At 60.1% G+C, this 26577-nt stretch overlaps 2 protein-coding genes across 2 annotated transcripts in view; one reads left to right on the top strand and one right to left on the bottom strand.

Annotated features, from left to right (window-relative positions):
• The first annotated feature begins 386 nt into the window (after positions 1 to 386).
• Positions 387 to 8972, top strand: REXO4 (REX4 homolog, 3'-5' exonuclease). The gene is made up of 8 exons (XM_061199649.1): positions 387 to 782; positions 2223 to 2557; positions 4008 to 4145; positions 4354 to 4547; positions 5742 to 5830; positions 6863 to 6937; positions 7463 to 7537; positions 8159 to 8972. The coding sequence occupies exons 1-8, from the start codon at positions 555 to 557 to the stop codon at positions 8270 to 8272; spliced, it is 1248 nt and encodes a 415-aa protein (XP_061055632.1). The 5' UTR covers positions 387 to 554; the 3' UTR covers positions 8273 to 8972.
• The window catches only part of STKLD1 (serine/threonine kinase like domain containing 1), a 22289-nt gene continuing 4084 nt past the window's right edge, over positions 8373 to 26577 (bottom strand). Inside the window, exons 4-21 of the mRNA XM_061200832.1 lie at positions 24640 to 24684; positions 23260 to 23334; positions 22127 to 22228; positions 20089 to 20159; positions 19239 to 19354; positions 17760 to 17878; positions 17056 to 17219; positions 16400 to 16530; positions 15198 to 15281; positions 13633 to 13749; positions 12819 to 12959; positions 11904 to 12032; positions 11220 to 11348; positions 11015 to 11143; positions 9755 to 9895; positions 9378 to 9543; positions 8681 to 8839; positions 8373 to 8457 (exon numbers count right to left, since the gene is read on the bottom strand). Coding sequence (XP_061056815.1) covers positions 8373 to 8457; positions 8681 to 8839; positions 9378 to 9543; positions 9755 to 9895; positions 11015 to 11143; positions 11220 to 11348; positions 11904 to 12032; positions 12819 to 12959; positions 13633 to 13749; positions 15198 to 15281; positions 16400 to 16530; positions 17056 to 17219; positions 17760 to 17878; positions 19239 to 19354; positions 20089 to 20159; positions 22127 to 22228; positions 23260 to 23334; positions 24640 to 24684 — 2103 coding nt within the window. The remainder of the gene's footprint in view (positions 8458 to 8680; positions 8840 to 9377; positions 9544 to 9754; positions 9896 to 11014; positions 11144 to 11219; positions 11349 to 11903; positions 12033 to 12818; positions 12960 to 13632; positions 13750 to 15197; positions 15282 to 16399; positions 16531 to 17055; positions 17220 to 17759; positions 17879 to 19238; positions 19355 to 20088; positions 20160 to 22126; positions 22229 to 23259; positions 23335 to 24639; positions 24685 to 26577) is intronic.

Genomic DNA, 26577 nt, shown 5'->3' with positions numbered 1-26577 from the left:
GGCCGGGCTCGGACCGCGGGGCGGGAGACAGCTGCCCGGGGTCCCTGCGCGTCCGCTCCGCACCCGCCGCTCCCAGGCCCGGCCGTCCAGCGCCCCCTGGCGGCCGCCTGCCCCGCCCTCCGCTGGCCGGGCCGCGGTGTTACACCGACGGCGGCCCCCCCAGTTCCCTTCCGGCGCTCATGTTTCTCGGCCCCAGGCCGGCCCTCGGGGAGATCCCGGGCTTACGCCAACCCGATCCTGGGCCGCTGACCGCGGACGCCGCTCGCCGGGGTGGCAGCCCTTTTCCTTGGGGGCCAAAGAGCCCCGCCCTGCTCCCGGCCGTGCGGAACCAGAGGCGAAGGCCCGGTTTCCAGCAGGTCGGGGAGAGAAGGGCACTTCCGGGGATCGGCGCTCACGTGCGGAGACCCGCGCGGGGCGGCTTCCGGGGTCCCGGGCGCTGCTGTCCCCGCTGCCGGCGAATTGGGGTCCGGCGGGACCTGTGCTCGGCGGGCAGAGCTCGGCTCCGGGGCCGCGGCGCCGCCGTGGATGGGCGCGGGGACCGGGACGGTGCCGGGATGGCGAAGGCGAGGGTGCTGGCCCCCGAGCGCGCCCCGGGCGACCCCGCGCCTGAGCCCGGGCTCGTCAAGAAGCCGAATCGGAAGAAAAACAGGAAGAAAAGATTCTGGAAGAAGAAAGCGCGAGAAGCAGGCAGAAAGCCGGGAAACGGCCCCGGCGTGGTCGTGGTGCGACCTCCAAAGGCACCGGAGGACTTTTCCCCAAACTGGAAGACGCTGCAGGAGGAGGTAAGGCCGCGGGAGCCCCGCGGATGGAAAAACGGAGAAGGGCTTGTGGGGCCCAAGGGAGCGCAGATTGGCGTGAACGCTGTGGACTGAGCGGTTCACCGAGAGGTGGCCTGTTGAGGGCGGCAGCGAGCTCGCAGGCCAGTGAATGGCAGGGACTTGATGTAAAGGATTCTGGCAACATCCTGGACCTTTAATAGGTGAGAGTTGACAACAACTGCCACCGGCTACTGAGCTCTTAAAATGTGCAGACGCTGCCGGCTGAGTTACATGTGTTCTTATTTAACCAGCCCTGAGATAGAATCCTTAATCATCTCCATTTTACAGACGAGGAAATGGGCGAGAAAGGTTACCTAAGGTGTCCAGGTTTGCAGCCGGGTCAGCAGAACCAGGAGTCAGACGCCCAAGTCCCTGCTCGTAATGCCGTGTTGTACCTACTGTCTCTCTCGGAATCAGTGGTCCAAACTTACTTAACAGATTACAGGTTACTGTCTCCTAAATGCTGTTTGCTGTGCTTCACTCATAAGTTCTCTCCAGTTCTGTTGGAGTTGACTGCTATTGTTATCGCTGTTTTCTAGGTGAGGTAGACAGTTTAAGGAACTTGACCCAAGGTCGCACAACTAGCTAGCAGATGGCAGACTGGGGTGCACATTCACACCGTGGGGCGCGAGTCTGTGCTCTTTGCTACTGCTGACCTTCAGAGTCTCTTCTTAGTTCCTGAAATCTGTTACGGAGGGAGCCTCAGAGTGAGAGCGAGAACAGAAGAGCTTCTGAGCTTCTTAACACAGCCGGGCATCTTAGGGCAGAGTCCAAAGCATTCTCCTGTCTTGACACACAGGCCGATGAAATTTTCCCTCTGGTAAACCCCGGGTTCTCTGACTTCTTGAGCTGTAAGTTTATCTCTTTCTCTCAAGTAAGTAAAGCAAAACTAAGCAAGCAGAGGGATATTTATTATGGAAAAAACCTTGCGTTTTCTCCAGTTCATACAAGAAAGTACATTCTTCTGTTCTTTAAACATTGTGGGAACAGGTAAGTAGAAACCCGCCTGATCACTCAGCTGGTTGCCACATAGCAGGGTCTTAACCGTGTTGAGAACGGCCACGCCGGGGACCTGCACACAAGAGGAGGCTGGGCTGGGAGACCTCAGCCCTCCGTGTAGGAGAGCGGGGGTGCGGCTGCCAGCCCTTTTTCAGCCACTTTTCGTTGGACACACCCCTCTCTTCCTGAGACCCTCACAGCAGTAGCAAACCAAGAAATCTGATCAAGGAAGTGGCTGCCACACCAGCTTGTTGGCCTGAGCTGTGAAGGAATTAACTCTAAATGTGGAAACAGGTTGCTTTTACACACACACACACACACACACACACGTATAAGCTTTCTTAATCCTTTGTGCATGTTTTCCAAATTACAATGTGTTGCATCTTTTATCTTGGGTTCCATTAGTTGCTGAAACAAAAATCACAGGCCCTGGAAGAGCCTCTTGTTCTCTCTCAGACGGATTCCAAAAAGCAGCCCCAAAGTGTCCAACAAAACAGGAAAGTGATCTCAGATAAAGCAAAGAGAGATGAGATGGGGACAGAAAACACAGACCCCAAGGCCACAGGGAGCTCTGTGCCCTCAAGATGTCTGATGAACAGGAAGATCCGGGCACAGCGCAATGAGAAAGGAGCGAAGAAAAGGACCAATGATGACATTTCCCCGAAACGAGAAGAAGTCAAACGTAAGAAGTGGAAAGCTGAGGAGGTGACCGCCACCTTGCCTCCGGCCCCGCCCACTGAGTAAGTACCGCCGGGCTGGCGCGGCTGTGATGACCGGCTTGGCCTAGTCAGCCTCCTGGCCGAGAGCCAGGTCACAGCGACTAAGGCCTGTCTCCTTAAGGAGGCCGAGGCTGCTGGCCCCTCCGTCACCTTACCCTGGTGCTGTCGGTTTCTTTGTTGACTATTTGTCTCCCCTGGAACGTGGGCACGAGAGAGACAGAGCCTGTTTCATAGCTGCTGTGTCTCTGGGGCCCAGAACAGGGCTTGGCACGTGGGAGGCCCCAGGGAAGGGTTTGTGGAATGAATGAACGCCAAAGCCACAGGGACCCAAGTGTGAAACCGATTCCCACGTCTCGCTAGCTGGGTGGTTTGGGGCGAGTTCCCGACGTGCCCGCAGCCTCAGTGTGCTTACCCGCGGCGGGTCTGTGAGGTGCAGCGTGCTGACCCAGTGCCTGGTGGTTACTCAGCAAACCCTGTGGTGTCACCCACCCGGGGAGGACCAGAAGTCCGTGGCTGCCTCTGAATGGCTCAGCCAGGAGTGGCGTGTTTGTAAGTCAGTCTGGCTGTGTGTTGCCTGGGGTTGAGGACACCATCGCTGAAGGTTTCAGGAAAGAACAGTTTGAGTGCCTGCCGCGAGTCACTGCGCCAGGCACGCTCTCTGGAAACAGAGCAGTCACGACAGGTCCCTCTGTCTCGAAGGGGACAGACGATGCACTGAAATTATTTCAGTAATTCCCTCAGTGTGGTTGGGATACATCCAAGGAGGGAGAAGCCTGTGGGGACAGGTGGCCAGAGGGGCGCGTCCAGTCACTGAGCTCAGGAGGCTGTCTCTAAAGAAATGACAGGGACGCTGAGCCCGAAAGACACAGTCACGAGCCACCGCTATCCATCCCTGCCCGGCGTCCCTGTCTGCAGGGCTCGGCCCAGAGACGAGGTGGCAGGGCTCTGTGTCTATGTTCTGCACTCATCGTGTTTCTCTGAGGTTCTTAAATGTTTCATAACTGAACCGTTAGTTTTGTAATTGAGAAGAAAATGTTAGCAGCCGGTACACCTGAGTGGAGGTGGGGGGCGTATTTCTGTTTTATATTCTTTCTGTTGCTCTGTAGTTCCTAAGTTTCAGCTAATGAGTGTTTTTGTTTTTTTTTTTTTAATTTATTTTTTGGCTGCGCCCGGTCTTGGTTGCGGCACGCGAGATCTTTCGTTGCAGCATGCGGACTCCTAGTTGCAGCATGCGTGTGGGATCTAGTTCCCCGACCAGGGATCAAACCCAGGCCCCCTGCATTGGGAGTGCAGAGTCTTACCCACTGGACCACCAGGGAAGTCCCTAATGAGTAATTAAAAAGGAAAGTACCAAGATGATCGTAATAGCCGGAGCGGTGGGCTGGCGGCCAGGCACTTGGGGCCGGACTGCCCTAAGAGCAGACCCCGCTCGCCTGCCCGCGCTCAGCCTGTTCTCCCCTCTGCCTTTTAGAGAAGACATCTGGTTTGACGACGTTGACCCAGCAGACATCGAAGCAGCCATCGGCCCGGAGGCAGCCAGGATAGCAAGGAAGCGGCTGGGTCAGAGCGAGAGCAGCATCACGCTGGTGAAGGAGCGGGCCTTCAGCGGGTACGCGGGGCAGGGCCGCGGGGCGCGCTCCGCCTCGGGGGGCGGGGGCGGGGGTCTTCAGGAAGGGCCCACTTCCCTCTCCTCCTGTTGAGTTGGGCAGGCGCCTCTCGGCGTCCGGCTGAGACCCGTCCTTGTCACGTTACTGAGTGGTGGAGCCCGTTCCTGGGTCCCGCGGGTGGATTAAACTGGAGCCTTGGTTCCCCTGCAGCCTGACGAAAGCCTTAGCCGCAGACTGTGAGATGGTGGGCGCGGGCCCCAGGGGGGAGGAGAGCATCGTGGCCCGCGTGTCCCTGGTGAACCAGTACGGGAAGTGTGTTTACGACAAGTACGTGAAGCCAACCCAGCCGGTGACTGACTACAGGACGGCGGTCAGCGGCATCCGGCCCGACGACCTGGCGCAGGGTGGGTGCCTCAGCGCGGCACGCGGCGGGGGCGGCTGGAGCGCCTTCCGTGTCCCCCTGCGGCCCTTTCTGCTGCAGGCGCGGGCGCAGCGAGAGCCCGGCGGTCTTCCTCCCTCCCGGGCGGGTGGGCTCAGAGGCTCCCGCGCCCGCTTGCGTCGGCCTCACTGCCTGTTGGCCACCCAACCTGAAGACCAGGACAGTGTTCCCGGACGGAGAGAGGCCGCTGTGGGGTGGGGAAGGGGTGGGAGGCGGGACAGGCTGGAGGGGCTCCCAGGCCTACGCGAGGGTTCAGAAGCCGTGGGGAGGCCGTGAGCAGCAAGGGGCCTGGTCTGGCGCGGGTTCCCCCGGGGGGGCCTCGGCGCTGGGCATCGGCTGGGGCGGGGCGCGGGGCTGGGGCGTGAGCCTGTCCTCTGTGCCCTTGGTCAGGGACGTGGCTGTGCAAGGCAGCGAGCCGTGGCCCAGCTCGGGACACAGCCTGGACGCTGAGCCCGTAGGGTTTGCCGACGGACAGGCTGTCGGGGGAGGGCAGAGAGGCCCCCGGGGGACCCCAGATTTGGGGCCTGGGGAGGTCCTGGGAGCAGGGGCTTGAGGCGGCGGCTCTGTCGTCCTCTGGCTGCATGCTCTCTGCTCTCCGCACCTCTCAGGTTCCCTGGAGCACAGCCCCCGAGGTGGCCCGGCCGCTCGTCAGCCCCAGGGCCCGACCACATCTCCACCCAGGCTCTGCCGGTCCTGCTTGGGTCGTGGGCGGGCAGAGGCGCGGGGCCCAAGCGCGGTTGCTGCAGCCCTTCCCTTGGGGCGTGAGGGGAGGGGCTGGCCCCGAGGGGTCCGCTCCGAAAAAGCAAGCAGAGCTGCCTCCGGAGCCCAGGGTCTAGAGCCGGGCTTCTCACCGTCTGTGGCGAGGGCCACCCCCGCCTCATTTTTGTCTCCGGTTGGAAAGACATCAAACACATGCCCTGGTTTCTTACTGTTAGATTCAGCTGTCGGAATTACCCTGGCAGGGGGCCGTGAGTGTGCTCCCCCCGCTTCTCCCCGGTCGCGGTGCTGGGACGGCCCCTCGGCCTTGGCATCCCCCTCCTGAGCAGAGGGACCCACCTGCCTGTCCTCGCAGGTCTACGCGGGGGTGGGGTGGGGCCTCTCGCTCAGCACGGCAGTGATGGACGCGTCACTGACAACCGCTGCTTTGTTTTGTTTCCAGGAGAAGAATTTGAAGTCGTCCAGAAGGAGGTGGCAGACCTGCTGAAGGGCCGGATTCTAGTCGGACACGCGCTGCACAACGACCTGAAGGTGCCGGCTCCAGGCGCCTCTTACGTCACGCGGTGTCCGAGGCGGTCGCGCTCTCTCCGTGACTTGGGTGATGCGCCCACCGTGTCAGCTTGGGGGAGCGAGTCTCTGCACACCCTCGTAGGCAGAGCCAGGCGCTGTCTCTGCCACCCTCACCCGCCCGATGCGCCACCACTCCTCTCAGGGCAGAGCCCCTCCTGTCGGGGAGCATCCCCGGCGCCCATTGCTCAGAGCCACTGGGCAGTCCCCGTGTCACAGGCCGGCCCGTGGCGGCCAGCACAGCGGGCAGCAGGCAGGCTCGGAGGGTCCCCTTCCCGTGCCCCAGAGGGTGGGGCTCAGCCTCTGCCCCTTAGGGTCTCTGCTGTGGGCAGAGCTGACCCACCTGTTGGGACGAGAAGCTCGGGGCAGGCAGGGTGGGAGACTGTCCTTCCTGGGCCTGCAGCTTTTCAAACGGTGTTTCCTGGAAGCTTGGCAGCCTCCGATGTTTCAGGGACCCGTAAAAGTTGGTCTTAAATGTCTTTTAAAAGTAAATTTTGAGGGAATTCCCTGGCGGTCTAGTGTTTAGGACTTGGTGCTTTCACTGCCAGGGCCTGGGCTCAATCCCTGGTCAGGAACTAAGATCCCGCAAGCCGCGCAGTGCGGCCGAAAGAGAAGAGAAAGAAAGTAAAGCTTGAACTGTTAAAAACCAACAAGTCCTCTGCCCACGGAGATGCGTTTTGTCATAAGCGTTCTCACCTCAAGAGGCCCCGGTAGCTCGTGCTCCCTCCTAGCACCCTCCCCGTCCCTTGTAACCTGCGCAGACTCGCGTTCCAGCCGCTTGCTGGCTCCTTGGTGATGAGTCTCCAGCTTCCCCGGTTTCAAGGCTGTTTTCATGTCCATGGTCCTTCCATCACCTTTCCCATGGTGATGTTCCCTCAGAAGTTCCGGCTCGCGTCAGTGCTTGTTTTATGCACGTGTGTTATGTGTTGGAGTTTGGTAGAAGCGGTCTGCCGCTGCAGATGAACAACAAAACGCCCGTCCTGTTTTCTCCTCCAGGCGCTGTTTCTCGGTCACCCGAAGAAGAAGATCCGGGACACTCAGAAGTACAAACCTTTCCGGAGCCAAGTGAAGGTACTTGGAACCGCGCGGCTCCGTACAGCGTAGCTCGGTTTCTCGGTTCACGTGACTGTCGGTTCTGGTCCCTGAAGGCTGGCTTACTGACGAAAGGTGTTGGGTTTCGTTTGGTTTTTCCTTTTAACCTTTAAAACTAAAAGGAATCTTAGAAGAAAAAGAGTTCTGCCAAATGCCAACTTTAAAGTTAGTGTCGCTGAGGGCAGGTGAGTTCCGCTCTCTGATCTCTGTGATTAGACCCCCGACTGCGGGCAAGAAGCCGCCATCGTGTCTATTCCAGAGGCAGAGCTGCCCTTGAAATGAGCAGGGCGGCCTGAGGCCGGAAGGCAGAGATGGCAGAGTCCTTTCTTGGTCCTCCTGTATGGGCTGACCGGGTGTCACCAGCCCGCAGGGCCGCGGGCACTTCCTGTGGGAGGGACACTGAAGGTCACTTGGGTCGGGGCTCAGCGGGCAACTCCCCTGCCCAGGCAGGGCCTACAGAGGCCCCACCCGAGCGTGGCTGTGCGCTCCCCTCTCCCCTGGCAGAGTGGACGGCCGTCCCTGAAGCTGCTTGCGGAGAGAGTCTTGGGGATCCGGGTGCAGCAGGCAGAGCACTGCTCGGTGAGTGTGTCCCGGGCGACAGTCCTCGGGCTTGGGGGCTGTGCCTGGCCTCGTGCGCGAGGTGCAGTGTCACCTGAAGACAAACACAGTGGGCCTTGGGTGGCTTTTGTTTTAGGAGGCTCCTGGTCCGTGATAAATGACATGGCACAGCAGGCCTGCAGAGTGTCGGTTAAATTCTAAATGGTTACATTTAACTAATACTTCACACCAGAAAGCTACTAGTGTACTGTAGTCAGAGACAAAGGCCCCAGTCTGGATTGCAGGCCCTCTAGGACCGCGCGTGAGGCCGCTGGCCCGCAGAGCCCAGCCGTTGGGCTCTTGTGCCCCAGCATCAAGCTCAGGGCCTGCCGTCCCCCCACCCCGTCTCCTTCCTAATTCTGTGGTGTCTGGAGCACCCACGAGGCAGCACGTTCATCCCTTCGCTTTGGGTCCCTCCCTCCCGTGAACTGGGGCGCGGAAGCACGGTGAGGGCCGTGGTGCTGGACCACTGCTCCCGTCAGTTTTCTCCTTCACTCGTCCGTGTCTGATGCCAGCACTCGGGAGCTGTGGGATGGACTGGCACGTATGTGGCCGTGCTTGTCACCCGGCGGGACAGTCACGGTGGCGCTCCGTGTCCCCCAGATTCAAGACGCGCAGGCAGCGATGAGGCTGTACGTCCTGGTGAAGAAGGAGTGGGAAAGCATCGCCCGAGACAGGCGGCCCCCGGCCTCCAAGGCCCACGGTGACGCCGCCTAGCAGGAGCCCCGTCCTGTGCCACGCTCACGGGCAGCTGTGACCAAGTCACCGGACAGATGGAGCCCCCCCGGAGCAGTGACCCTGTGGAAAGGTTTCAGAATCATGGCGGCAGGGGCACGCGGCGTGCTTGCTGCTGAGCAGAACGTCGCCCGTCTGGTTGTGGCATCTGAGACTCATCTCCGCACCTGGGACGGGAGGAGGGGCTGTCCCTGGGGGCTCCCCGGGTCCCAGGACCAGAGGCGCCTAGTTGTCCCCAGGTCTGCGGCGCCTTCCTCTGAGGAGGCCCCTTTCCCTCGTTGCCTTGGCCAACGGAAAGGCAAGAACTCCGCGGACCCGAGCCTGGACCGCGCGGCTGTGGGCAGCCCGGCGGCAGCCTCGTCGAGGGGTTTTCAGTGGTTCCTTTCTCACCCCCTGCACACAAGTTTAAACTGCGGGTCGGGGCCCACAGCCGGCGAGGGGAGCTCGGGCTGCCCAGCGCGGTGACGACAGTTCTCCCCAGAGGTGGGCGCCTCCCCGACCACGGGCGGTCCGCAGCCCTCTCCCCCCGGCCCGGGCGCGGGGGGCTCTCTGAGCACAGGAGCAGCCGGTTGCAGTGAGTGGAGCGTGTGACGCACCGGGCTGTACTGAGCCCCTGCCAGCCGTACAGAAAGTCCGAACCCACAGAGGATGTTGTGTGACGTAAACGCAGGTTTTTACTTGAGCTGGAGCTTGTGAAGGTTCAGTGTCTGAGGGGACTGCTGTGTCCCCCTGCTGGTCCTGGGTGACACCTCTCCCTGACCCCCACCCCTAAGGAGACGCCCTGTGGCACTGGGCGCCCCGGCAGGTACAGCATGAGGAGGGAGGGGCAGGCCTACTGCCCACCGTCGGAGCTGGGCTGCGAGGCCTCTTCCAGTTTCTGAAGCACACTTTGTGCGTAAGAAACCAGCTCCTGGAAGGAGAACAGTAGGTCAGTTGTTTCCATGGACGGTCTCGTTACTCCAATAACGAGTAATTTCTGTTACTTGATTTGCTCTTTGAAGAGGTCTCACTGCTCCTCCCCTCCAGGGTTTACCGCGGCCCGGTGTGGACACGGCCGGTACAGGGAGAGCCTCTTCAAGCCACTCACGCGGCAGTCGCCTCCACACAAACCACTCGTCCGGCCCCGGGGCTCTGGGCCACCCGGGGCCAGCGGAGGCGGCCCACGACACTCACCGGGCTGGAGGTGAAGCGCCCGGGGATCTCCTCGACCAGGGGCCGGATGCCGCTGGACACCAGCTCCGGCAGGATCTCCTCTGCGGGCAGAGCAGAGGGTCCTGAGGCCAGGCCCCCACCCCCCGAGGCTTAGCTTGAACCGCTGGGACTCGGAAGCGGGCGTCACCCGTGCCAGCAGGGTGCCTGGCACGGAGGGTTCCTGCCTCTCCCCCATCAGTTATAGCCGCGAGCAGGGCGCCTCTTGAATGCTGGCTTCCAGGGAGGGCGTGACGAGGGCAGGGGGGTCCTCACTGTAGGAGGCGAGGTGGGCCAGCAGCATGCAGATGCTCTCCACCACCTCCGGGTCATCCTGGTGGAGCTGGTACGTCTCCTGGATGAGGGTGAGGCCGCTGCCGCCCTCCTCGGGCATCACCACCTGCAGGGCTGCCAGCTCTGGGCGTGGGCGAGGGGGTGGATGGGGTGACAGTAGTACTGAATGCGTGGGGCTGTTGACAGCCCAGGGCACCTGGGGCAGCAAGAGCCTCAGCTCGCAGGGGACGCCACGCTGTCGTGCAGCATGGGGACCGCCAAGGTCAGGCCTTTCCTGGCTCTGCATCTGCGGGTGTCCTCTGGTGGGATGTGCACCCGCCTCTCCATCCCGGCGGCCCCCAAGGCCAGTGTGCTTGTAGGGAGGGTGCTGGGGACGGTCCAGGGCACCTCCCCGCCCCATGAGGAAGCCCGTCAGCGCGGGGTTAGGCCTGGCTCCTGGGGGGCTGGGGGCCCGTGTGAGCAGTGACCCGTGATGTCACGTAGGTGTCAGATCCTCCCGGAGCCCAGGGGGAAGCTGACCCTCCAGGGAGTGGACTTAACCGTCAACAGCCAGCAGGCGGCAAAGCCGAGATTCTCGGCCCTGGGGTCCCGCACGCTCGCTGGGTTCTGCCGACCCCACTCCTTGTTCACTGAGCCACATGCCTTTTGCTCTCAGGGCTAAGGCGCCCCACCCCATTTGATGGCAGCATCCCGGCGGGAGTGGGAGGCAGGCCCGGAGACCCCGCCCGCTCGGGAGGTTCTCTCCAGGAGTGAAGGTCACCCCACTCCCTGCTTCAGGCCGAGTAGCAGGCAGAGACCTGCCAGCCTGCACACCCAGCGGGGGCCGGACCTCACAGGGGCCGAACTACCCCACACGGCCGGCAACCTTTGCCAGGCTCCAGGCCCCGAGTGTCCGTCAAGGCTCGTGGTGCCAAGTCGGGTGCAGAGCCTGGGGTTTGCGTGGAGGCGGAGTTCAGAGCCCTGTCCCCCGGGGTGTGTTCAGAGCCACACCTGGAGGGGAGCGTGCGCACACGCCAGGCGTGTGGGTGGTAGGGAAGGTGGTCACGATGCAGAGTGGCACAGAACAGTAGGAAGTGAGGGTACGGAAAGTCTCCGTGGCGACGTCTGGGCGATGGGACTATAGGTGTTTCCCTTCCCTGTTCTGAGCGTGTGCGTGCTTTTGGTTTGTGGGCTGCCGGCAGGCATTGCTGGGGGAGTCTGCCTCCGCCTCCTAGGGGCAGCCCCGGCCGTCCCCAGGCTCACCAGACAGCTTCGCGAGGCTGGCCAGCCCCCGGTAGGCGCTGTTCACCAGCAGGACCCGGTCCTGGCACACTCGGATGTTCTGCAGGAGCAGCGCCACCACCTCCTCAAACTGCTGCTCCTTCGTGCAGCCTGCGGAGGGCCGGCACGCGCCTCGTCTCGCGCGTCCGGGGCCACCCCTCCGGCCCCGGGGCCCCAGGCTGCTCACCCAGCACGGACAGCAGCCACAGGACTGCACAGCCGGCTTCAGCCATCTCCGCGTCCGTGGGGTAGGTGGCCAGCACCTCAGCAATGAGGGCCGGGGCTTTCTCCAGGGGGGCCTTGTTCACGATGACAGCTGGAACAGGACGGGGTGGAGGAGGGGACACCTACTCCTTGGTGGCGCAGAAGCTGGGGGGGGGCGGGAGGGCAACCCCAGCCTGCTAGCCAGTCTGTAGGGTAGGAATCGGCAGGGCCCCCAAGGGGAGGTTTGGGGAACCCTGCGTGCCGGGTGTGGGCAGGGCTCTCCACAGTTGGGAGCCCTCTTTTCCTTGGGGAAAATGACCTCCCAGGTGCTGGAGGGCCAAGTGGGGCCTGGAGAGAGAGCGGCACGGCCTGGGAGCCCCCCCCCCCTTTCTGAATCAGAAATCAGGATAGTTTGCCCAGTGCTAAGGCCAACTTGTGAAACCAGGGACTGCCCCGGAAATCCCACGATGTGTGTGAGCTGGAGGCTTCCATGGGCCGGGCACGAGGGGGTCCGAATATGAACCCACCCCTCCCCAGGATAGCACTGCCTGCCCCTTCCGGTGCAGCTTCTTCCGTCCACTCTCCCTCCTTCCTCTTCCTCTCCTCCCAGCTCTCATGTGGTTAGGGAGAAGCGGAGGGAGGGGGGCCAGACCCGGGCCCCGCTCACCATCCACCAGCAGGGCCCAGAGCAGGCTCAGGCCGTTGATGCAGATGTCCCTGTTCCTGGGGAAGGTGTCCAGGCGTTCCAGGATGTGCTCACACAGCCCGGCCCTCTGCAGCTCATCTGTGGCCGGTCCTGTAGGTGGGCCTTGGAATCAGGACCACGGAGAACACCGCCTCGAGGAAGCCCTCCCTGGGGGCCACCCCCCTTCTCTGTGGTCCTAGGGCACTGCAATCCCATGCATCCCACACCAGTGGGTGCCTACTTGGCCAGTTTCATGACCCGCATGAGACCCAGAAACAAGGATATGGTCCATCCCCTGGGCCGCCGTTCCAGCACCTCCCATCCCATTACTGGGCTGGGACCGGCCTCCGAAGCGTTCCTTCCAAGATGGGACCACGACTGTGTTCTCTCGGGGTGATGACCTGACACTGTTTGCCAGGTGGTCCTGATTTACACCTGCTGTCCCAACATGGCTACTCATGGCCGCCCTTTTCACTTCTCGGCGCGGGGTCAATGAAATATGGTAAATTGTCTGGTGAGTGTAGGGTGGGCTGGGGGCCGCGGGGCTCCAGGGGAGGCCCCAGCTTCCCTTTGGAGAGAACGATGCCCACCCGGTTAGTGGCTGGAGGAGAGGAACGTGTGTAAAGCCCTCGGTGGTGACCCTCTCCCCACACCGTCCCTCGACTACTTGCTGGTGGCCTCTGTGGAGTGGGGCTGAGCGGGGCCAGTGGGGCAGCAAGGGCTGGAACCTGAAACACGTCGGCGTGAAGCCCATGGTGGCGCCTGGCCGGTGCCCGTGCATGTTGACAGAGGGATACGTGACTGTGAACCTGGAAGCTGGGGACGGAGCAGCTGTCCCCTCGGCGCGGCCCGGCGCCGCCCGCCTGAGCCCTGCGCCCACGGGAGGCCGGCACCCACCCTGGCTGGCGACGATGGTGAGCAGGCTGTAGACCATGACCAGGAGCTGCTGCTCTTCGGGGTGGCTCCGCAGGACGCTCAGCAGCACGGGGGTGATGGCGCTGTCGCTCGGCACCGTGGCCGCCGGGTCCTGCCCCAGTGCTGCTCAGGCAGACAAAAGAGGCCGGTGAACCCTGAGCTGGGGGCCACGGTGGGAAGACGGCAGGCAGGGCTGGGGGTGGGGCCTCCGGGGAGGAAGCCGAGGTTGGGGCGCAGCGCAGGTCCCCGTAAGTGCTTATTGCATGACCGAGCCAAGGACCGGAGGGCTGGGGGCCCTGCCAGGGCTGTGAGCACGTGCCAGAGTAGACGTTTACCACGTGCAGTGTAAAGCATTACATGGAAATTCAACCTAAATATTAAAGTGAGAAGGGCAGTGAAGTATTTCCAGTTTAAAAATCGGAGGCCAGGCCCTCGGGCTCTCAGCTCCAGCCTCTCCCATCCCTCCTCAGCTGCCCTCCTGGAAGCCCACGCCTGGGACCCCATCCCACCTGCCTGGGCTCACACCACAGGACCCCTATGACCAGCTCCTCGTTTCATGCCTAGAGATCAGCCAGAAAGGGGAGCAGCTGGTCCAGGGCCACAGAGGCAGGCCTTGGGCGGTGCCCCAGACTCCTGGTTGCGCCCTGCCTGTCATCCTGGGGTGGGGTTGGGTGGGCAGAGCAGGGCACAGGTGCCCAGAGGGTCAGACGCTAGGGCGAGGATTGGCGTGGGAGGGTGGGGGCAGGAGAAGCCAGCTGTGCCCGGAGCGTCTCGCCTGGCCCCGCCCGGAGCCCACCTTGGCCCAGGGTGCGGAGCAGCAGGGAGCAGGCACACAGCTGTATGTCTAGGATCCTCTCGTGCTGCTTCATGATGCCGATCAACACCTCCACCAGCTCCGCTGGCCACGGCACACCTGGCAGGGTGGGGGGCAGAGTGAGACTCGGCGTAGGAGCAGGTGGCGGGAAGGGGTATGGACCAGACCCGGGAACCAGACCCTGATGGGAGTCTGCATCACACGTGGGCCCCTGGGTAGACGAGCAGACGGGTGACCAGACATGATCAGTCAGGGTGTGTTGAGTGCCTGCCATGCGTCTGCCATAGGGATCTTCTTATTCCAGCAGCTCTACAAGATCGATCCTCATTTGACAGATGAGAAAACTGAGCGTCAGGGAGATGAGAGCCCTTGCTTTGAACCCAGCCTATCTGACTCCAGAGCCCTTGGCCGTTACTGCCCTGAGAGGGGACATCTGTGGGTCCCTTAGACCTTCCTCTGGGCCAGGGCATGTGCTGGCGAGTGGGGGAGGCAGTGGTGGGCAGCCCGGGGTCCATACAGCTGCGCCCCTTCCTAACTGCTGCTTCACCTTTCTCAGCCTGTGTCCTCCTGGTAAGAATGACAAGAACAAAAGTGCTGGCACCAGGGAAGCCAAGCCATGGCTAGCCCGTCTCCAAGCGAGGCTGTCTGAGGCAGGTGTGGCTCTGGGGTGACAGCCGAGGCCAGTCTTGGGAAGGGGCCCAGCAGCCTCTCTCACTCTCCCTGGGAAGGCAGAATCTCTTCCCATGGACCCTCTCCTGGCCACAGCCTTGCTCCAGACGGGGTCATGGGGAAGGAGAGGGAGGGGAAGGGAAATGGCCAAGGTGAGGTCTCCTGCTACCTCATTAGAGGGCTGGTACTGGGCCTTTATGATCTCTGCTGTCCCGGCCACTGGGACGACCATCTATGGAAGGATGGATGGGTGGACGGATGGATGGATGGATGAGTGAGTGAATGAATGTAATATTCAGGCTGGTGAGACAGAGATTGAGGGCAGAGATTTTACGAACTCATGTTCTGGCAAAATTTAAAATATTAATACTCCTCGATGGAGAAAGTTGGGGGAAGAGGTGTTCTCCTGCACTCTTGAGAGGTGAGGAAGTTGGTGCATCAACGGAGGGCAATTTGCAGTATCTATGAGAACATGAAGTATTCCCAGCCTGCACATCTGGGAATTTATCCTGCAGAAACACAGAGCACACACACATATGCCCCAGGGTGGGCTGTATAACTGCTTATGATACCAGGAAATCGACAACCACTCAAATACCCAACCAGAGGAATGGTGGCAGAGACGGGGTGTCTATTAAGCATCCACGAAAAGCACGTGAGGAGAGGCCCCGAGAAATGGTTCGGATGCCGAGCCACCCCACCACCCACTTGTCTGCTCAGTGAAAGCGGCGGCACAGGAGGAAGTCCAGGCTCCTGTTCCAAGCAGGTGGTGAAGCCGTGGATGCTCATGGGAATGTAAACCGGCGTCAGAAAGTACCAGCTAGGGAAGCTGGAGGGGCCGGGGCCCCCGGGGCAAGGCAAGAGGGTGGCGGCTCTACCTTGCTGATCTTCAGACATCCTCAGGAGCCTCTTCATGGCCCTCTGCTGGACTTCGGGGTGGCTGGAGAAGCTCTGCATGACCTCTGCAGGGGACAGGGCAGCACGGGGAGGCGCCTTGGCTCAGGGACCCGCCTGCGGGCCAGGGCACCGGGGGCCCATCCGTGAGCACCACTGCACAGACCCACGTGATCCGGCACGAGGTGGCGCCGTTCTCATCTTCACCTACCCGGCCGAGCCACCTGTCCAAAGTCGAACCTGGATCTGCCTCAGAGCCCGCCCAGGGCGTGCTTCCACTCCACACCTCCCTCGGGTGACTCCCTCCAGGGTACTCAGGACGATGGCCTTCAGCTGGACCCAGCTGTCTGCCTCCAAAGCCCATGGCCACGAGACAGGGAGACTGAGCAGCTGGGGCCTCACGGGTCCCCTTCCCCAGAAAGGGAGGCAGAGGTGGCAGCCCCTTATCACAGGCAGCCCACCAGGGAGCCACTGACGGGGAGGAGGGAGTAGCCCACCCACACCAGGGACACGGATGGGGGGCGGAGCCACCCCTGAACTTGAAGATGACCTCCAGATCCATTCTCTACCCAAGACCGTGGGTGTAGCCCCCAGCCTGGGCACGCGGAGTCTATCGTGTGCACCTTTGTGGGGGGCGGTGACCAGCCAGCACTGCGCCTGGAGTCTCAGGCCTGCACATGTCACATTGCACATGGAGCCCCTGGGCCACTTCACCTTCCTGCAGGGCCATGCCTGCTGGTCCACGGTGGCTGCTGTGCCGGCCCCAGTGTGAGCACCGTTCCGGGCACGTAGCAACCACACAGGAGGTGCTGCTGATTGGGGAAGACACTCCAGGCACTGGGCCGCCGCGTGCCGGGCGAGCAAGCAAAAGGTGCGGAGTCTGTGGTGGGGTGCGTGGCAGTGAGGGGGGCTGTTCGGTGACGTCGAGGACTGTGTGGCCGGAACGGGGGAGGCAGGCGGGGCCTGGCCACAGAGATGAACTCTGCTCTAGGTAAGCTCGGGGCTATCTGAGCGGGGCGGTTCCCTGAGCAAAGCAGTGCTTGGGATGGATGAGGGGCAAGCCCACCGGCCATGTGTGAGGAGCAGTCCAGGGGATTGGGGGGGTCACTGCCCCCCCAGCTAAAGACAATGGGGTGCCGGGGCCACAGCGGCCTCTGGCGCCGCCCCCTCAGGGCCCCATCATCACCTAAGATGCTGGCGACGTTGCTTTCTAGCAGCATGTCGATGATGAACTCGGGCAGCACCTGCCGGTGCAGCATCAGGGCACTGCTGGAGGACCTGAAGTCGCTGCTCACCAACGTGAAGTGAATCAAGTCCCTGGGGAGAGGCAGAGAGCCGCCAACTGGCCCTGCGCCCGCTCTGCGTCCGGCAGCTGCTGGGCCTCCACCTGCTTTGGGCACCCGCTTGGGAGCACCTCTCCCAGCATCACAGTGTGTCCAGCGGGCACCACAGCAATTCCCCCTCCAGGAGGGGCCAAGGGGGGACAGTGCTGGGCCCTGGCACTTGCACTCACCTGGGCCCCTTCCTCCACAACACAGACCAAAAAATCACAATTTCTGGCTGTGTTGGTATAAAGGTGAACATAACCCAGAATGGATCATTTTGTTCTTCTGACTGTAAAATACATTAGAGTTAAAACATTTTCCTGGGCCCTGGGCCATGCCTCCCGCAGCTGATGGGGAAGCTGGCCCTGTTTGTCTCGTGCGCAGAGATGTGGCCGCAGTCTGGGACAGCCCAAACTGGAGGGGCCGCTGTCCATGGATGGAGCGCTTTGTGGTGTTGAAACCCCAAGTGCATGCGTAGACTGACAGAGTGAAATGCGACCCCAGGGCCTGGGCTCACCTGATGGTTATTCGCTCCGACGGGTCGGCCTGGAGCATCAGAGGCAAAAGGGAACTGAAGATTTTCGCACCGGGGACCCTCCTCTCCTCCATGGTCCTCAGGACACCCCTCAGGCTGTCGGGGGAACTCCGGATGGACTTCCGCAGAAGCATGGCTTCCGTGCTCTAGGAGGAGAGAGAGGACCACCTGTGCCCCTCCTCAGCTAAAGGAAGGTGGCCTGACCTCGGGCAGAGGAGAGGCAACGTGGCTGCCGCCATCAGGAACGCACAGAGGCCACCTGCGCCCCAGAGTTCTTGTACATAGAAGAAATGGAGGTTCAGAGAAAAGCAAGTGGCCATCTCACTGGCTGCAGGGAGCAGGGGAACAGCCCTGCGTCCACGGCCGGACTCCCACTGTGGGCTGGTGAGGACACCCGAACTCAGCTGTTCTTGTCCATAAGGGGGCGCTGTTTGGGCGGTGAATGTTACCATCACCATCATCACCACCACACGAGGGCCCAGCAGGCCCAAATGCGGGGTCCTCCGGCAGCTGGGGCAGCGGGGGGCCTCCACACAGCCCCACAGAGGCACTCAGCGTGGGCAGGAGGATGCCGATGGGAAGAACGCGCCCCTTTCAGGGCCGGGGGTGGGCAGAGCCTGGCTCGCTGGGGCTGTGGGGAGTGGGGTTCAGGTGTGGCGGGGAGGGCGGGTCGGAAGGCCCCTCACTTCCAGGAAGGAGCAGCCGGCCATGTCGAGAATGATGCAGCCCAGGGACCAGATGTCAGATTTCTGGCTGAAGGAGAAGTTGAGGGCTTCGGGGGCCATCCAGGACTTGTGAAAGGGGTCTGTTGGCAGGAGTGAAGTGGGGGATGCGTGAGTCCCGTGCTCCCTGGGGAAGCAAGCAACTTGAAAAACGAGCCCTCCATCACCCTTCTCCAGGGAGGGAGAGACGTGCTATCTGAGGGGGAAAAGGAAGAGGGCCCCTGGTCAGTAAGATCCTGGCCCTTGATCTTCAGCCAGTGAGGCTGCCCATCTCGGCAGGGGCCCACCAGGCTGGCCGTGTGCGCATCTGTGTCCCACTACATCTGCAGAAATAGTCGGAAGGGGCATGTGCCACGAAGGCTAAAATCTGCACCCTCCATAAACGTCTTGCCCCTCCCAACATTTAGTGGGGACCTTGAGGCAATGTTCCAGTTGCCCTGCCCTAGTTTCTAAACCTGAACCCCTGGGACTTCCCTGGCTGTCCAGTGGTAAAGACTCTGCGCTTCCACCGCCGGGGGCACGGGTTCGATACCTGGTCAGGGAACTAAGATCCCGCATGCTGCGCGGCCAATAAATATATACATACATACATAAACAAACAAACCTGAACTCCAGACAGGGAGCCAAGAGCAGTGTCCCCGGCCCAGCTCTACGAGTGCCTGACAGGCCTCAGGCAGCCCCTCCCTCTCCGGACCTCCATTCCCCAAACACAGAGCAAAGGGGTGGGCTCCAAGGGCCCCTGCCACCTACACCTCCAGTAGATCCACCCATCCACTCACCTGCCCACCCACCTGTCTACCCACACCCACCTATCCATCCTTCCACCCATCTATCCATCTGTCCGTCTATCTGCATGTCCATCTATCCACGTGTCCACCCACCCACCCGTCCATCCATCCCCCAAGGACAGCGTGCCACTGGTCCTTGCCAGCCCGGGACTCTGGAGTTCTCCACTGGAGAGTTGCTCTCTCCACCCCTGATAGCCATTATAGGGTTGAAGCGCAGCTCCCTTTGCCCTGTTGTCTTTTTAAAGGAAGGAAAACTTCTCTCCCCTGACTGCTCACCTTTACCACCTCCTGGGTTATTTTGAGACTCAGTAAAGTAATCCAGCCCGAGCCATTGCCTGCCGTCCACCAGCCCTCCCTCTGTGCATGTCAGTTTCCTTCCTTCTGAGGCCTTCCTTGCCCCTTCTTGAAGGTTAACATTTTCTGAGTGTCTTTTGGACCCTGCAGCCCCCCGCCCCACGGTGGTACTTCTCAGTTACAATCCAGGCAAGGGGGTCTGTGGGGACCTTCTGAGCAAGGAGAGGTTTGCTGTTGCCTTGTTCCAGCACTTAGAGTGGCCACTGCCCTTGGACTCCAGGGGCGACCCACTCGGTTGAATGGGCCCTCCCCCAGTGCTCCCCAGCCACCACTGTCCCCTGGCTGGGAGGACGCCAGCCACCTTCCTCTGCACGGACATTCCACTTGGCTACGTCGGTCATGAGTGCGTTGGAGCTCAGGTCCTGCAGTTTGCAGTGGTCGCTGCTGACCAGGGCGATGTTGGAGGGCTTGAGGTTCCTGAAACCGAGAGGCGCGCCCTTCCACCCACCGCCCGGCACGGCCACATCCGTCTGTGAACCCTCCGCACCTGCCACACCCAGGGCCGCCGCAGCAGCCCACACCCCTCCTCCTCTCTCCTCAGTAAATGCCCTGTTCAGCCACTTTTTAAATATCGTTTCCTGTAAGCATAAATATACTGTTATTTCAAATGGGAAAAACAAGCCAACTACAAGTAAGGAAACACCCGATCCTCCCGTGGTCCCTCCGCTAACGTCCTTCCAGATCTCAGCTGCGAGTTTGTTTGGGGCCTGGCTTTCCATCATTTCATAAGGTCCAGTGACATTAACACGGAATCGCGAGCATTTCCTTCCTACATTTGATTCACACAGTTTTCTCTCCTCCTTTAAATATGGCACTGATCCTTCAAATCACGATTCCGGAGAATGAACCTGGCAGGTCGAAAGCTCAGCCTGGGAGCGCCCAGAGGCCCTTGGGCGGCCTAATCTCTTCCTCAGTGCTGTTATCTGGTTCTTCCCTTGCACTTTAGAACCAACTGCCAGGTCTGTGCATGGGGAGGGTCGTGGAGGGGGTGACGTTCTCTTTAAGCCAGGGAGGTGCTCTGGGAGGGGGAGGGGCCCATCCTTGTCCCAGCTGCACCTCTCTCCCTTGGGCCAGCGCCCGGGCGCTGCCACCAGGAGGTGCCACCCCCAGGAGGTGCCTTTTCTCCTCAAGCAGCCTGGCCACCCGGTCACCTGTGGATAATGTCCAGCTGGTGCAGGTACTCCAGCGCATTCAACACCTGGCCCAGCATGTTCTGCATCCACTGGGGAAAGAGCGAGAGATGCCAGGACTGGGGGACCTGAAAGCTCCCAGGTGGGCCTCCCGGCTGCTCTTCTTAGGCAGGTCAGTGGCCACTCAGAGCAGCCAGCAGGGTCGCGGCCAGTTCCCGCCCTGCGTCTTGAGATGGGCCTGAAGTGAGCGGCCAACAGCTCAGAGCCAGTGGAGGAGCTTCTGCTGCAGGCTGCTTCAAGGCCCTCCGGACAGAAATGCCCTGTTAGCCGGCGACGCCCTGCTCTCCAGACCCCCACTCCTGTCTCCAGGAGACCCGGGGGCCCCGGGGCTCTCGGCCCGCCCGGGCCCCACCCCATGGGTACCAGAGATGCTGAAGTCTGCAGCTGCTACTTGGGGTTTGCCTCTCCAGGGCATTAGAATGGAAAGAGCCCTGAGAGAGAACATACTGAAAGCAGTTTGTGTCAGAAACAAGATCCACCTGGTTTCCAGGGCAGTGATTTTCAAACCGTGTTCCTAGGAACCCTGGATTCCACCTGGGGTGTCGAGAGAGGGGCTGAGCAGGCAGGACCCCGGGGTTCCTGCCACGCCACCTTCCACTGACCCCCAGACCCCTGACTAGAGTAGCTCTGCTTTCCTCACTGGGGGTTCTGAGAACATTTTTGTGCTCGACAGGGTTCTACTACAAACAGAACGTTTGAAATGCACTCAGAGGCTGTCTCTGAGGCCCACTTTGGGAGAGGAGCTGCGTGCCCCTGGGAACCCCCCCAGCAGGGTCGCAGTGCCTGGAGGCCCAACAGAACAGAGGCATGTTCAGAGCAAAAGCAGGCAAAATTTATTTGGGGTGGGTCATAGACCTAAATGTGAAAGCAAGATGGAACCAGCTCCGAGGGCAACAGAGGAAAATATCGTCATGACCTTGGGGTGGGGAAGGCTTCTCTAAAGGCTCAGAAGGCACCAACCACAGAGGAAACACTGATGAACCAGAGTTCATTACAACTAAGAAAGTGAACTGGCAAGCCACAGACTGGGAGAGGACATCTGGACACCATGTCCATAATATATAAAGAGCTCCTACAAATCAACAAGAAAAGACAGACAACCCTAATGTTTAAATGGGCAAGAGACCTGAACAGGCACAAAAGAAGATATCCAAATGGCCAAAAAGTGCTCACCATGACTACTCAAAATAATTGAAACTAAAATGTAATTTTTAATTAAAATTAATAAGACTGACACAGTGAAATGTGGGCCAGGATGCAGAGCCGGAAGACTCACAACTTGGGATGAGAGTCAACACCGAGTCAACCAACCATCCTGGAAAACTGGGACACTGGCTAAGGCAGCACACGCACCGACTCTGTGACCCAACAACTCCATGGTCACCCAGAAAATGAAGGCTTAGGTCCATCAAAACACATGCCCCCCCCCCCAAAAAAAACACATGCCCAGCAGTGTTCATGGCAGCCCTTCTTCATAATAGCCCCAAACTGGAAGCAACCCAGATGCTCACAGCGCTGGACCAGATACACTGATGGTGATGTGGCCATCCGCCAGAGTGGCCCCTGGCCATGGAGAGGGATGATCTCCTGACACACTCACAGGTGGGTAAATCTCAAAGCACTGGGATGAACGCGAGAAACCAGACACAAGCAAACAACATGCTGTATGAGCCCATTTATGAGAACTTCAGGGATAGGCAGAAGGATCTCTGGAGGCAGAAGTCGAACCCTGGGTACTGGCTGGGACTGTCTGGAGGTCCAGGAACGCTCTGACCTCATGTGAGGGAGGGGACGGGAGTGTCTGCCTATGCAAAACGCACCAAGGTGTACACTTAAGATCTGTGCACATTACGGTATGCAAATACCTTCATTCATAACCGTCAGAAGAAATGAGACCAGACTCCATCGGTGCCTGCCCCTCTACCCCCCACTGTGGGGCCTGTGGCATCACAGGGTCCAGGCAGCCCCCAGGCCTGGTGCCCCAGAGAGTCTGTCTTACCTGGGAGTCAATGACTCTCTTTGCCGCCCTCTTCTTCTCAATGACATCCTGGAAGCTTTCCTCGTGGAACTCCATCACCAGGCAAAGGAACAGAGAGGAGATCTGCAGGGGACACAGCCCCTTAGCCAGGTGCCGAGTTCTGGCCCCCAGAGGCCCAGGCCTGGGGGCTTCCGGGCCGTCATCCGCTCCAGGTCTTTCCTCCCAGCCAGGCCACCACTGGCAGTGGCTATGGGAGAATGCCCCCTTATGGGGAGGGGGGTGCGGGACAGCCCCTCCTGAGCAGTTCCCGCCTCCACCTCCTCTCTCCTCCCCCCACCCCCTACCCCCCCATCTACACTAAGCCACATGGACTTTTCCTAAAGGTGCGCGGGGTCTCCTGGCCACCGCACATGTAGACCACTGTGCCTGGGGCACCGGGCCCTTCGTCCCTTAGGGCTCAGCTGAGATCCACTCCTCCCTCGGAGGGGCCTGCACCCGACGGGACCCCAGCAGCCCCCGTCAGGCCTCTCAGAGCACCCTGCCTTCCCTCCCGCAGTGACATGTCCTCTTGGCTTCTCTGTGTCCCCCTTGAGAGCGTGAGGGGGTGCTCAGAAAATACTTGGGGGTACAGGTGGTAAGGGTCCCTCCCCATGGCTTTCCTCAGGGCCCAGCTGAAGGGGAGGGGGCCCCTCCACTCCTCCCGGCCCCTCCCTCGGTCGTCAGCCCAGATGGGGGTCTTACTGTGGGGTCACACCTGGCCCCCTTCCCCTCCAGCCCCCCGCATCCCCCAGCTCAGCCCCATGTGGCGTAACCGGCAAGCTTCCGGCTCCTTGAAGATGAGAAGTCAGCCCGCCGATGGGACCAAGCACGGGGCTCGGGGCGACCAGACCCAGACTGGAATCCGGCTCGGTTGTCGCCAGCTGGCTTCTCCCAGCCTCCACTTCTTCCAGGAAGTGGGACAGGGACCCTCCTACACAGAGGCTGCGGGGCGCACGTGAGATGATGCCCAGAGAGCCCCCGGCGTGGCCCCGTGAGTGCTGAGTCGGGGGAGCCGCGCTTAGTGCCGCGGCCATTGGCGCTGGAGGCGCACGGCTGGGGGTGCTCTGTGCCCGCCCCGAGTGCCTGCTGAGCCCGCGGGGTCGGCTCTGACCCACCTCACTGTTCCACACGATGAAGAGGTCCTGGTAGATGGAGACGTGGGCGTGCTGAAGCTTCAGCAGCGGCATCAACTGCGGGGCGAGGCCAGAGAAAGTGGAGATGTTAGGGAAACACTGCTTCTAGAGGCGCTTCTCTGTCACACGTCCCAACAAAAACCACAAGCTTCCAGCTCTGAGCGCGGGCCCAGGGAGGGTGGGCAGCCGGAGGTTAGGGGCCAGACAGCCCAGGGTAGGTCCTGTCTCTGGCATGTGCTGGCTGTGCTGTGTGACTGCGGAGAGGCTCCTCAACCTCTCTGAGCCTCCCAGCCTCATCTGGAAACGGCAGTAACGGTGGTATCTGCCTCACAGGGGTGTCAGGAGGACTAGGGAAGCCGATGCAGGCAGAGTGCCTGGCGCGTTGGAAACAAGCACAGTCCAGATTGGCTGAAGAAGGGGGTGTGGCCAACGGGAGGCCGGCCGCTGCTGCTGTGCCCAGGCCACCTGGCCTCCTGGTTGTGTACACTAGAGGTCCCAGGGCCCCTGCCCTCAGCTCAAAGTGCTTTGCAAATGAACACAATTAGGCAGCAGAAATGGCTCCCTTAGCGACTTAGGCCAGACGGACAGCTGCTTATGATGGCAGGTTGGGTATGAAAGGAGGTCGCCTAGTGGGGTGGGGGAGGGAGAGGGGGCTGTGATGCTGGGGGGCGCGCGGGACGGCCCCCCACATTCTTTCTTTCATGAATGTGGCCTGGGTCCATCACCACGTGTCAGACACACTGTGGACAGAAGAGCTGTTTGCTGGCAAAGCTCAAAAGCTGGTGATTCCGGAAAAAAGACAAACAAGTGACCATTAGATAGGAAGGGAGACATTTAACCTCATATGAAATTGAAGAAAAGCAGAGAAAAATGACGCAGAGCCTTTGCCGGCAAATCGAAGTATATGCAGCTGTTTCAGCTATTATTATAAATCAGGATGTTACTGTCAGTTCTGACTGGCAGATTTAAGGAACGTAAAAGAGTTTATATTTTCTTTGTTAACCAATTCTCTATTTTCCAAATGTTCTATTGTAACTGATACTTTTACAATTGAAGAAAAAAATCTTTTAAAAGATGGTTATTGGTACATCAGCCTAGGGACCTAGCCAACATTTAAAGGTTATCATCTTCTCTGAGAACATATATTCTAAGTTGTCAGCACCTGGATTTAGAAATGAGTGTTTCGTACACAGACTCCCTTCATGACCTGGGGGCCTCTGACTTCATAGCACAGGGCAAGAGCTGGTTCTGACCCTCCATGCCTCCACCAGGCTTCCACCCATCATGCCACAGTGGGGTGCAGAACAGTCTCTGTGTGTCCTGCATCATGTCCTGTAGAGAGGGAACCACCCAGAGAGTTACCTCCTCCAGGGCCTCGTTGGCCTGATGCTCGTCAATGCACTCCACCTACAGGGGCACAAGAGCACTAGGTTGGTAAACGTGCAGTAAACACCCCCATCATCATCATGACCACCATCACCACCATCACCACCACCATCACCATCACCATCATAATCACTATCATCACCTGCATCACATCATCACCATCACCACCACCACCACCACCGCCATCACCACCACCACCATCACCACCGCCACCACCACCATCACCACCACCATCACCATCACCATCATAATCACTATCATCACCTGCATCACATCACCACCATCACCACCACCACCACCACTGCCATCACCACCACCACCATCACCACCGCCACCGCCACCGCCACCGCCACCGCCACCATCACCACCACCACCACCACCACCACCACCATCACCACCACCACCACCATCACCACCACCATCACCATCACCACCACCATCACCATCACCATCACCACCACCACCATCACCGTCACCACCACCATCACCATCACCATCATAATCACTATCATCACCTGCATCACATCATCACCATCACCACCACCGCCATCACCACCACCACCATCACCACCGCCACCACCACCATCACCACCATCACCACCACCATCACCATCACCATCATAATCACTATCATCACCTGCATCACATCATCACCATCACCACCACCACCACCACCGCCATCACCACCACCACCATCACCACCGCCACCGCCACCGCCACCGCCACCACCACCACCACCACCACCACCACCATCACCATCACCACCACCACCACCATCACCACCACCACCATCACCATCACCACCACCATCACCATCACCATCACCACCACCACCACCACCATCACCACCACCATCACCATCACCATCATAATCACTATCATCACCTGCATCACATCATCACCATCACCACCACCGCCATCACCACCACCACCATCACCACCGCCACCGCCACCGCCACCGCCACCGCCACCATCACCACCACCACCACCACCACCACCATCACCACCACCACCATCACCATCATAATCACTATCATCACCACCACCACCACTACATCATCACCATCACCACCACCACCACCATCACCACCACCATCACCATCATAATCACTATCATCACCACTGCCATCACCATCACCACCACCACCATCACCATCACCACCACCATCACCACCTCCACCACCATCACCACCACCACCATCACCATCACCACCACCACCACCATCACCACCACCATAATCACTATCATCACCACCACCATCACTACATCATCACCATCACCACCACCATCACCATCATAATCACTATCATCACCACCACCATCACCACATCATCACCATCACCATCACCACCACCACCACCACCACCGCCGTCACCATCACCATCACCATTATCACCACCACTATCATCATCACCATCCTTATTCACCAAGGCTGCCAGGCGCCTATATTCATGCCCCATCACATGCCACCAGATGGGGCCTGGAGATGTTCCTAAGGAAGGGATCCAAAAATCCTTTGAGCAATGAGATCACCTTTGCTCCTATTGCAAGGATAAGTTTAGGATAACATAACATAACCTCCAAGGAATCATCAGAGGATCCATTTTAAGACCATCTTGAAAGCAGGGGAGAAAACAATGTGTTGCCCCCAGAGCCAAAGAGCTCTGCTCTGGTCGGCAAAGTATCAGCCTCTTCACTGTATTCCTCATCCATATTGGGAGGCTTGTCCCTGTCACTGAATGTGGGTGGTGGGGAACGCGTGGAGAGGGAGAGAGGGTGGTGGTCAGGGCAGCACCGAACTTTGAGTCTGCAACATACTTGGTGGCAAAGACTGTGGGTTCATACTGTCACCGCATCTTACCAGATCCTTACCCAGAACTTTTTCTCATAAGATTTACAAATGAAAAACTCCT

The sequence above is a fragment of the Eubalaena glacialis genome, chromosome 9 (assembly GCF_028564815.1).
Source record: "Eubalaena glacialis isolate mEubGla1 chromosome 9, mEubGla1.1.hap2.+ XY, whole genome shotgun sequence".
NCBI lineage: Eukaryota > Metazoa > Chordata > Mammalia > Artiodactyla > Balaenidae > Eubalaena > Eubalaena glacialis.
The sequence above is the reverse complement of the archived record's forward strand: the minus strand, read 5'-3'. Positions and strand labels throughout refer to the sequence as shown.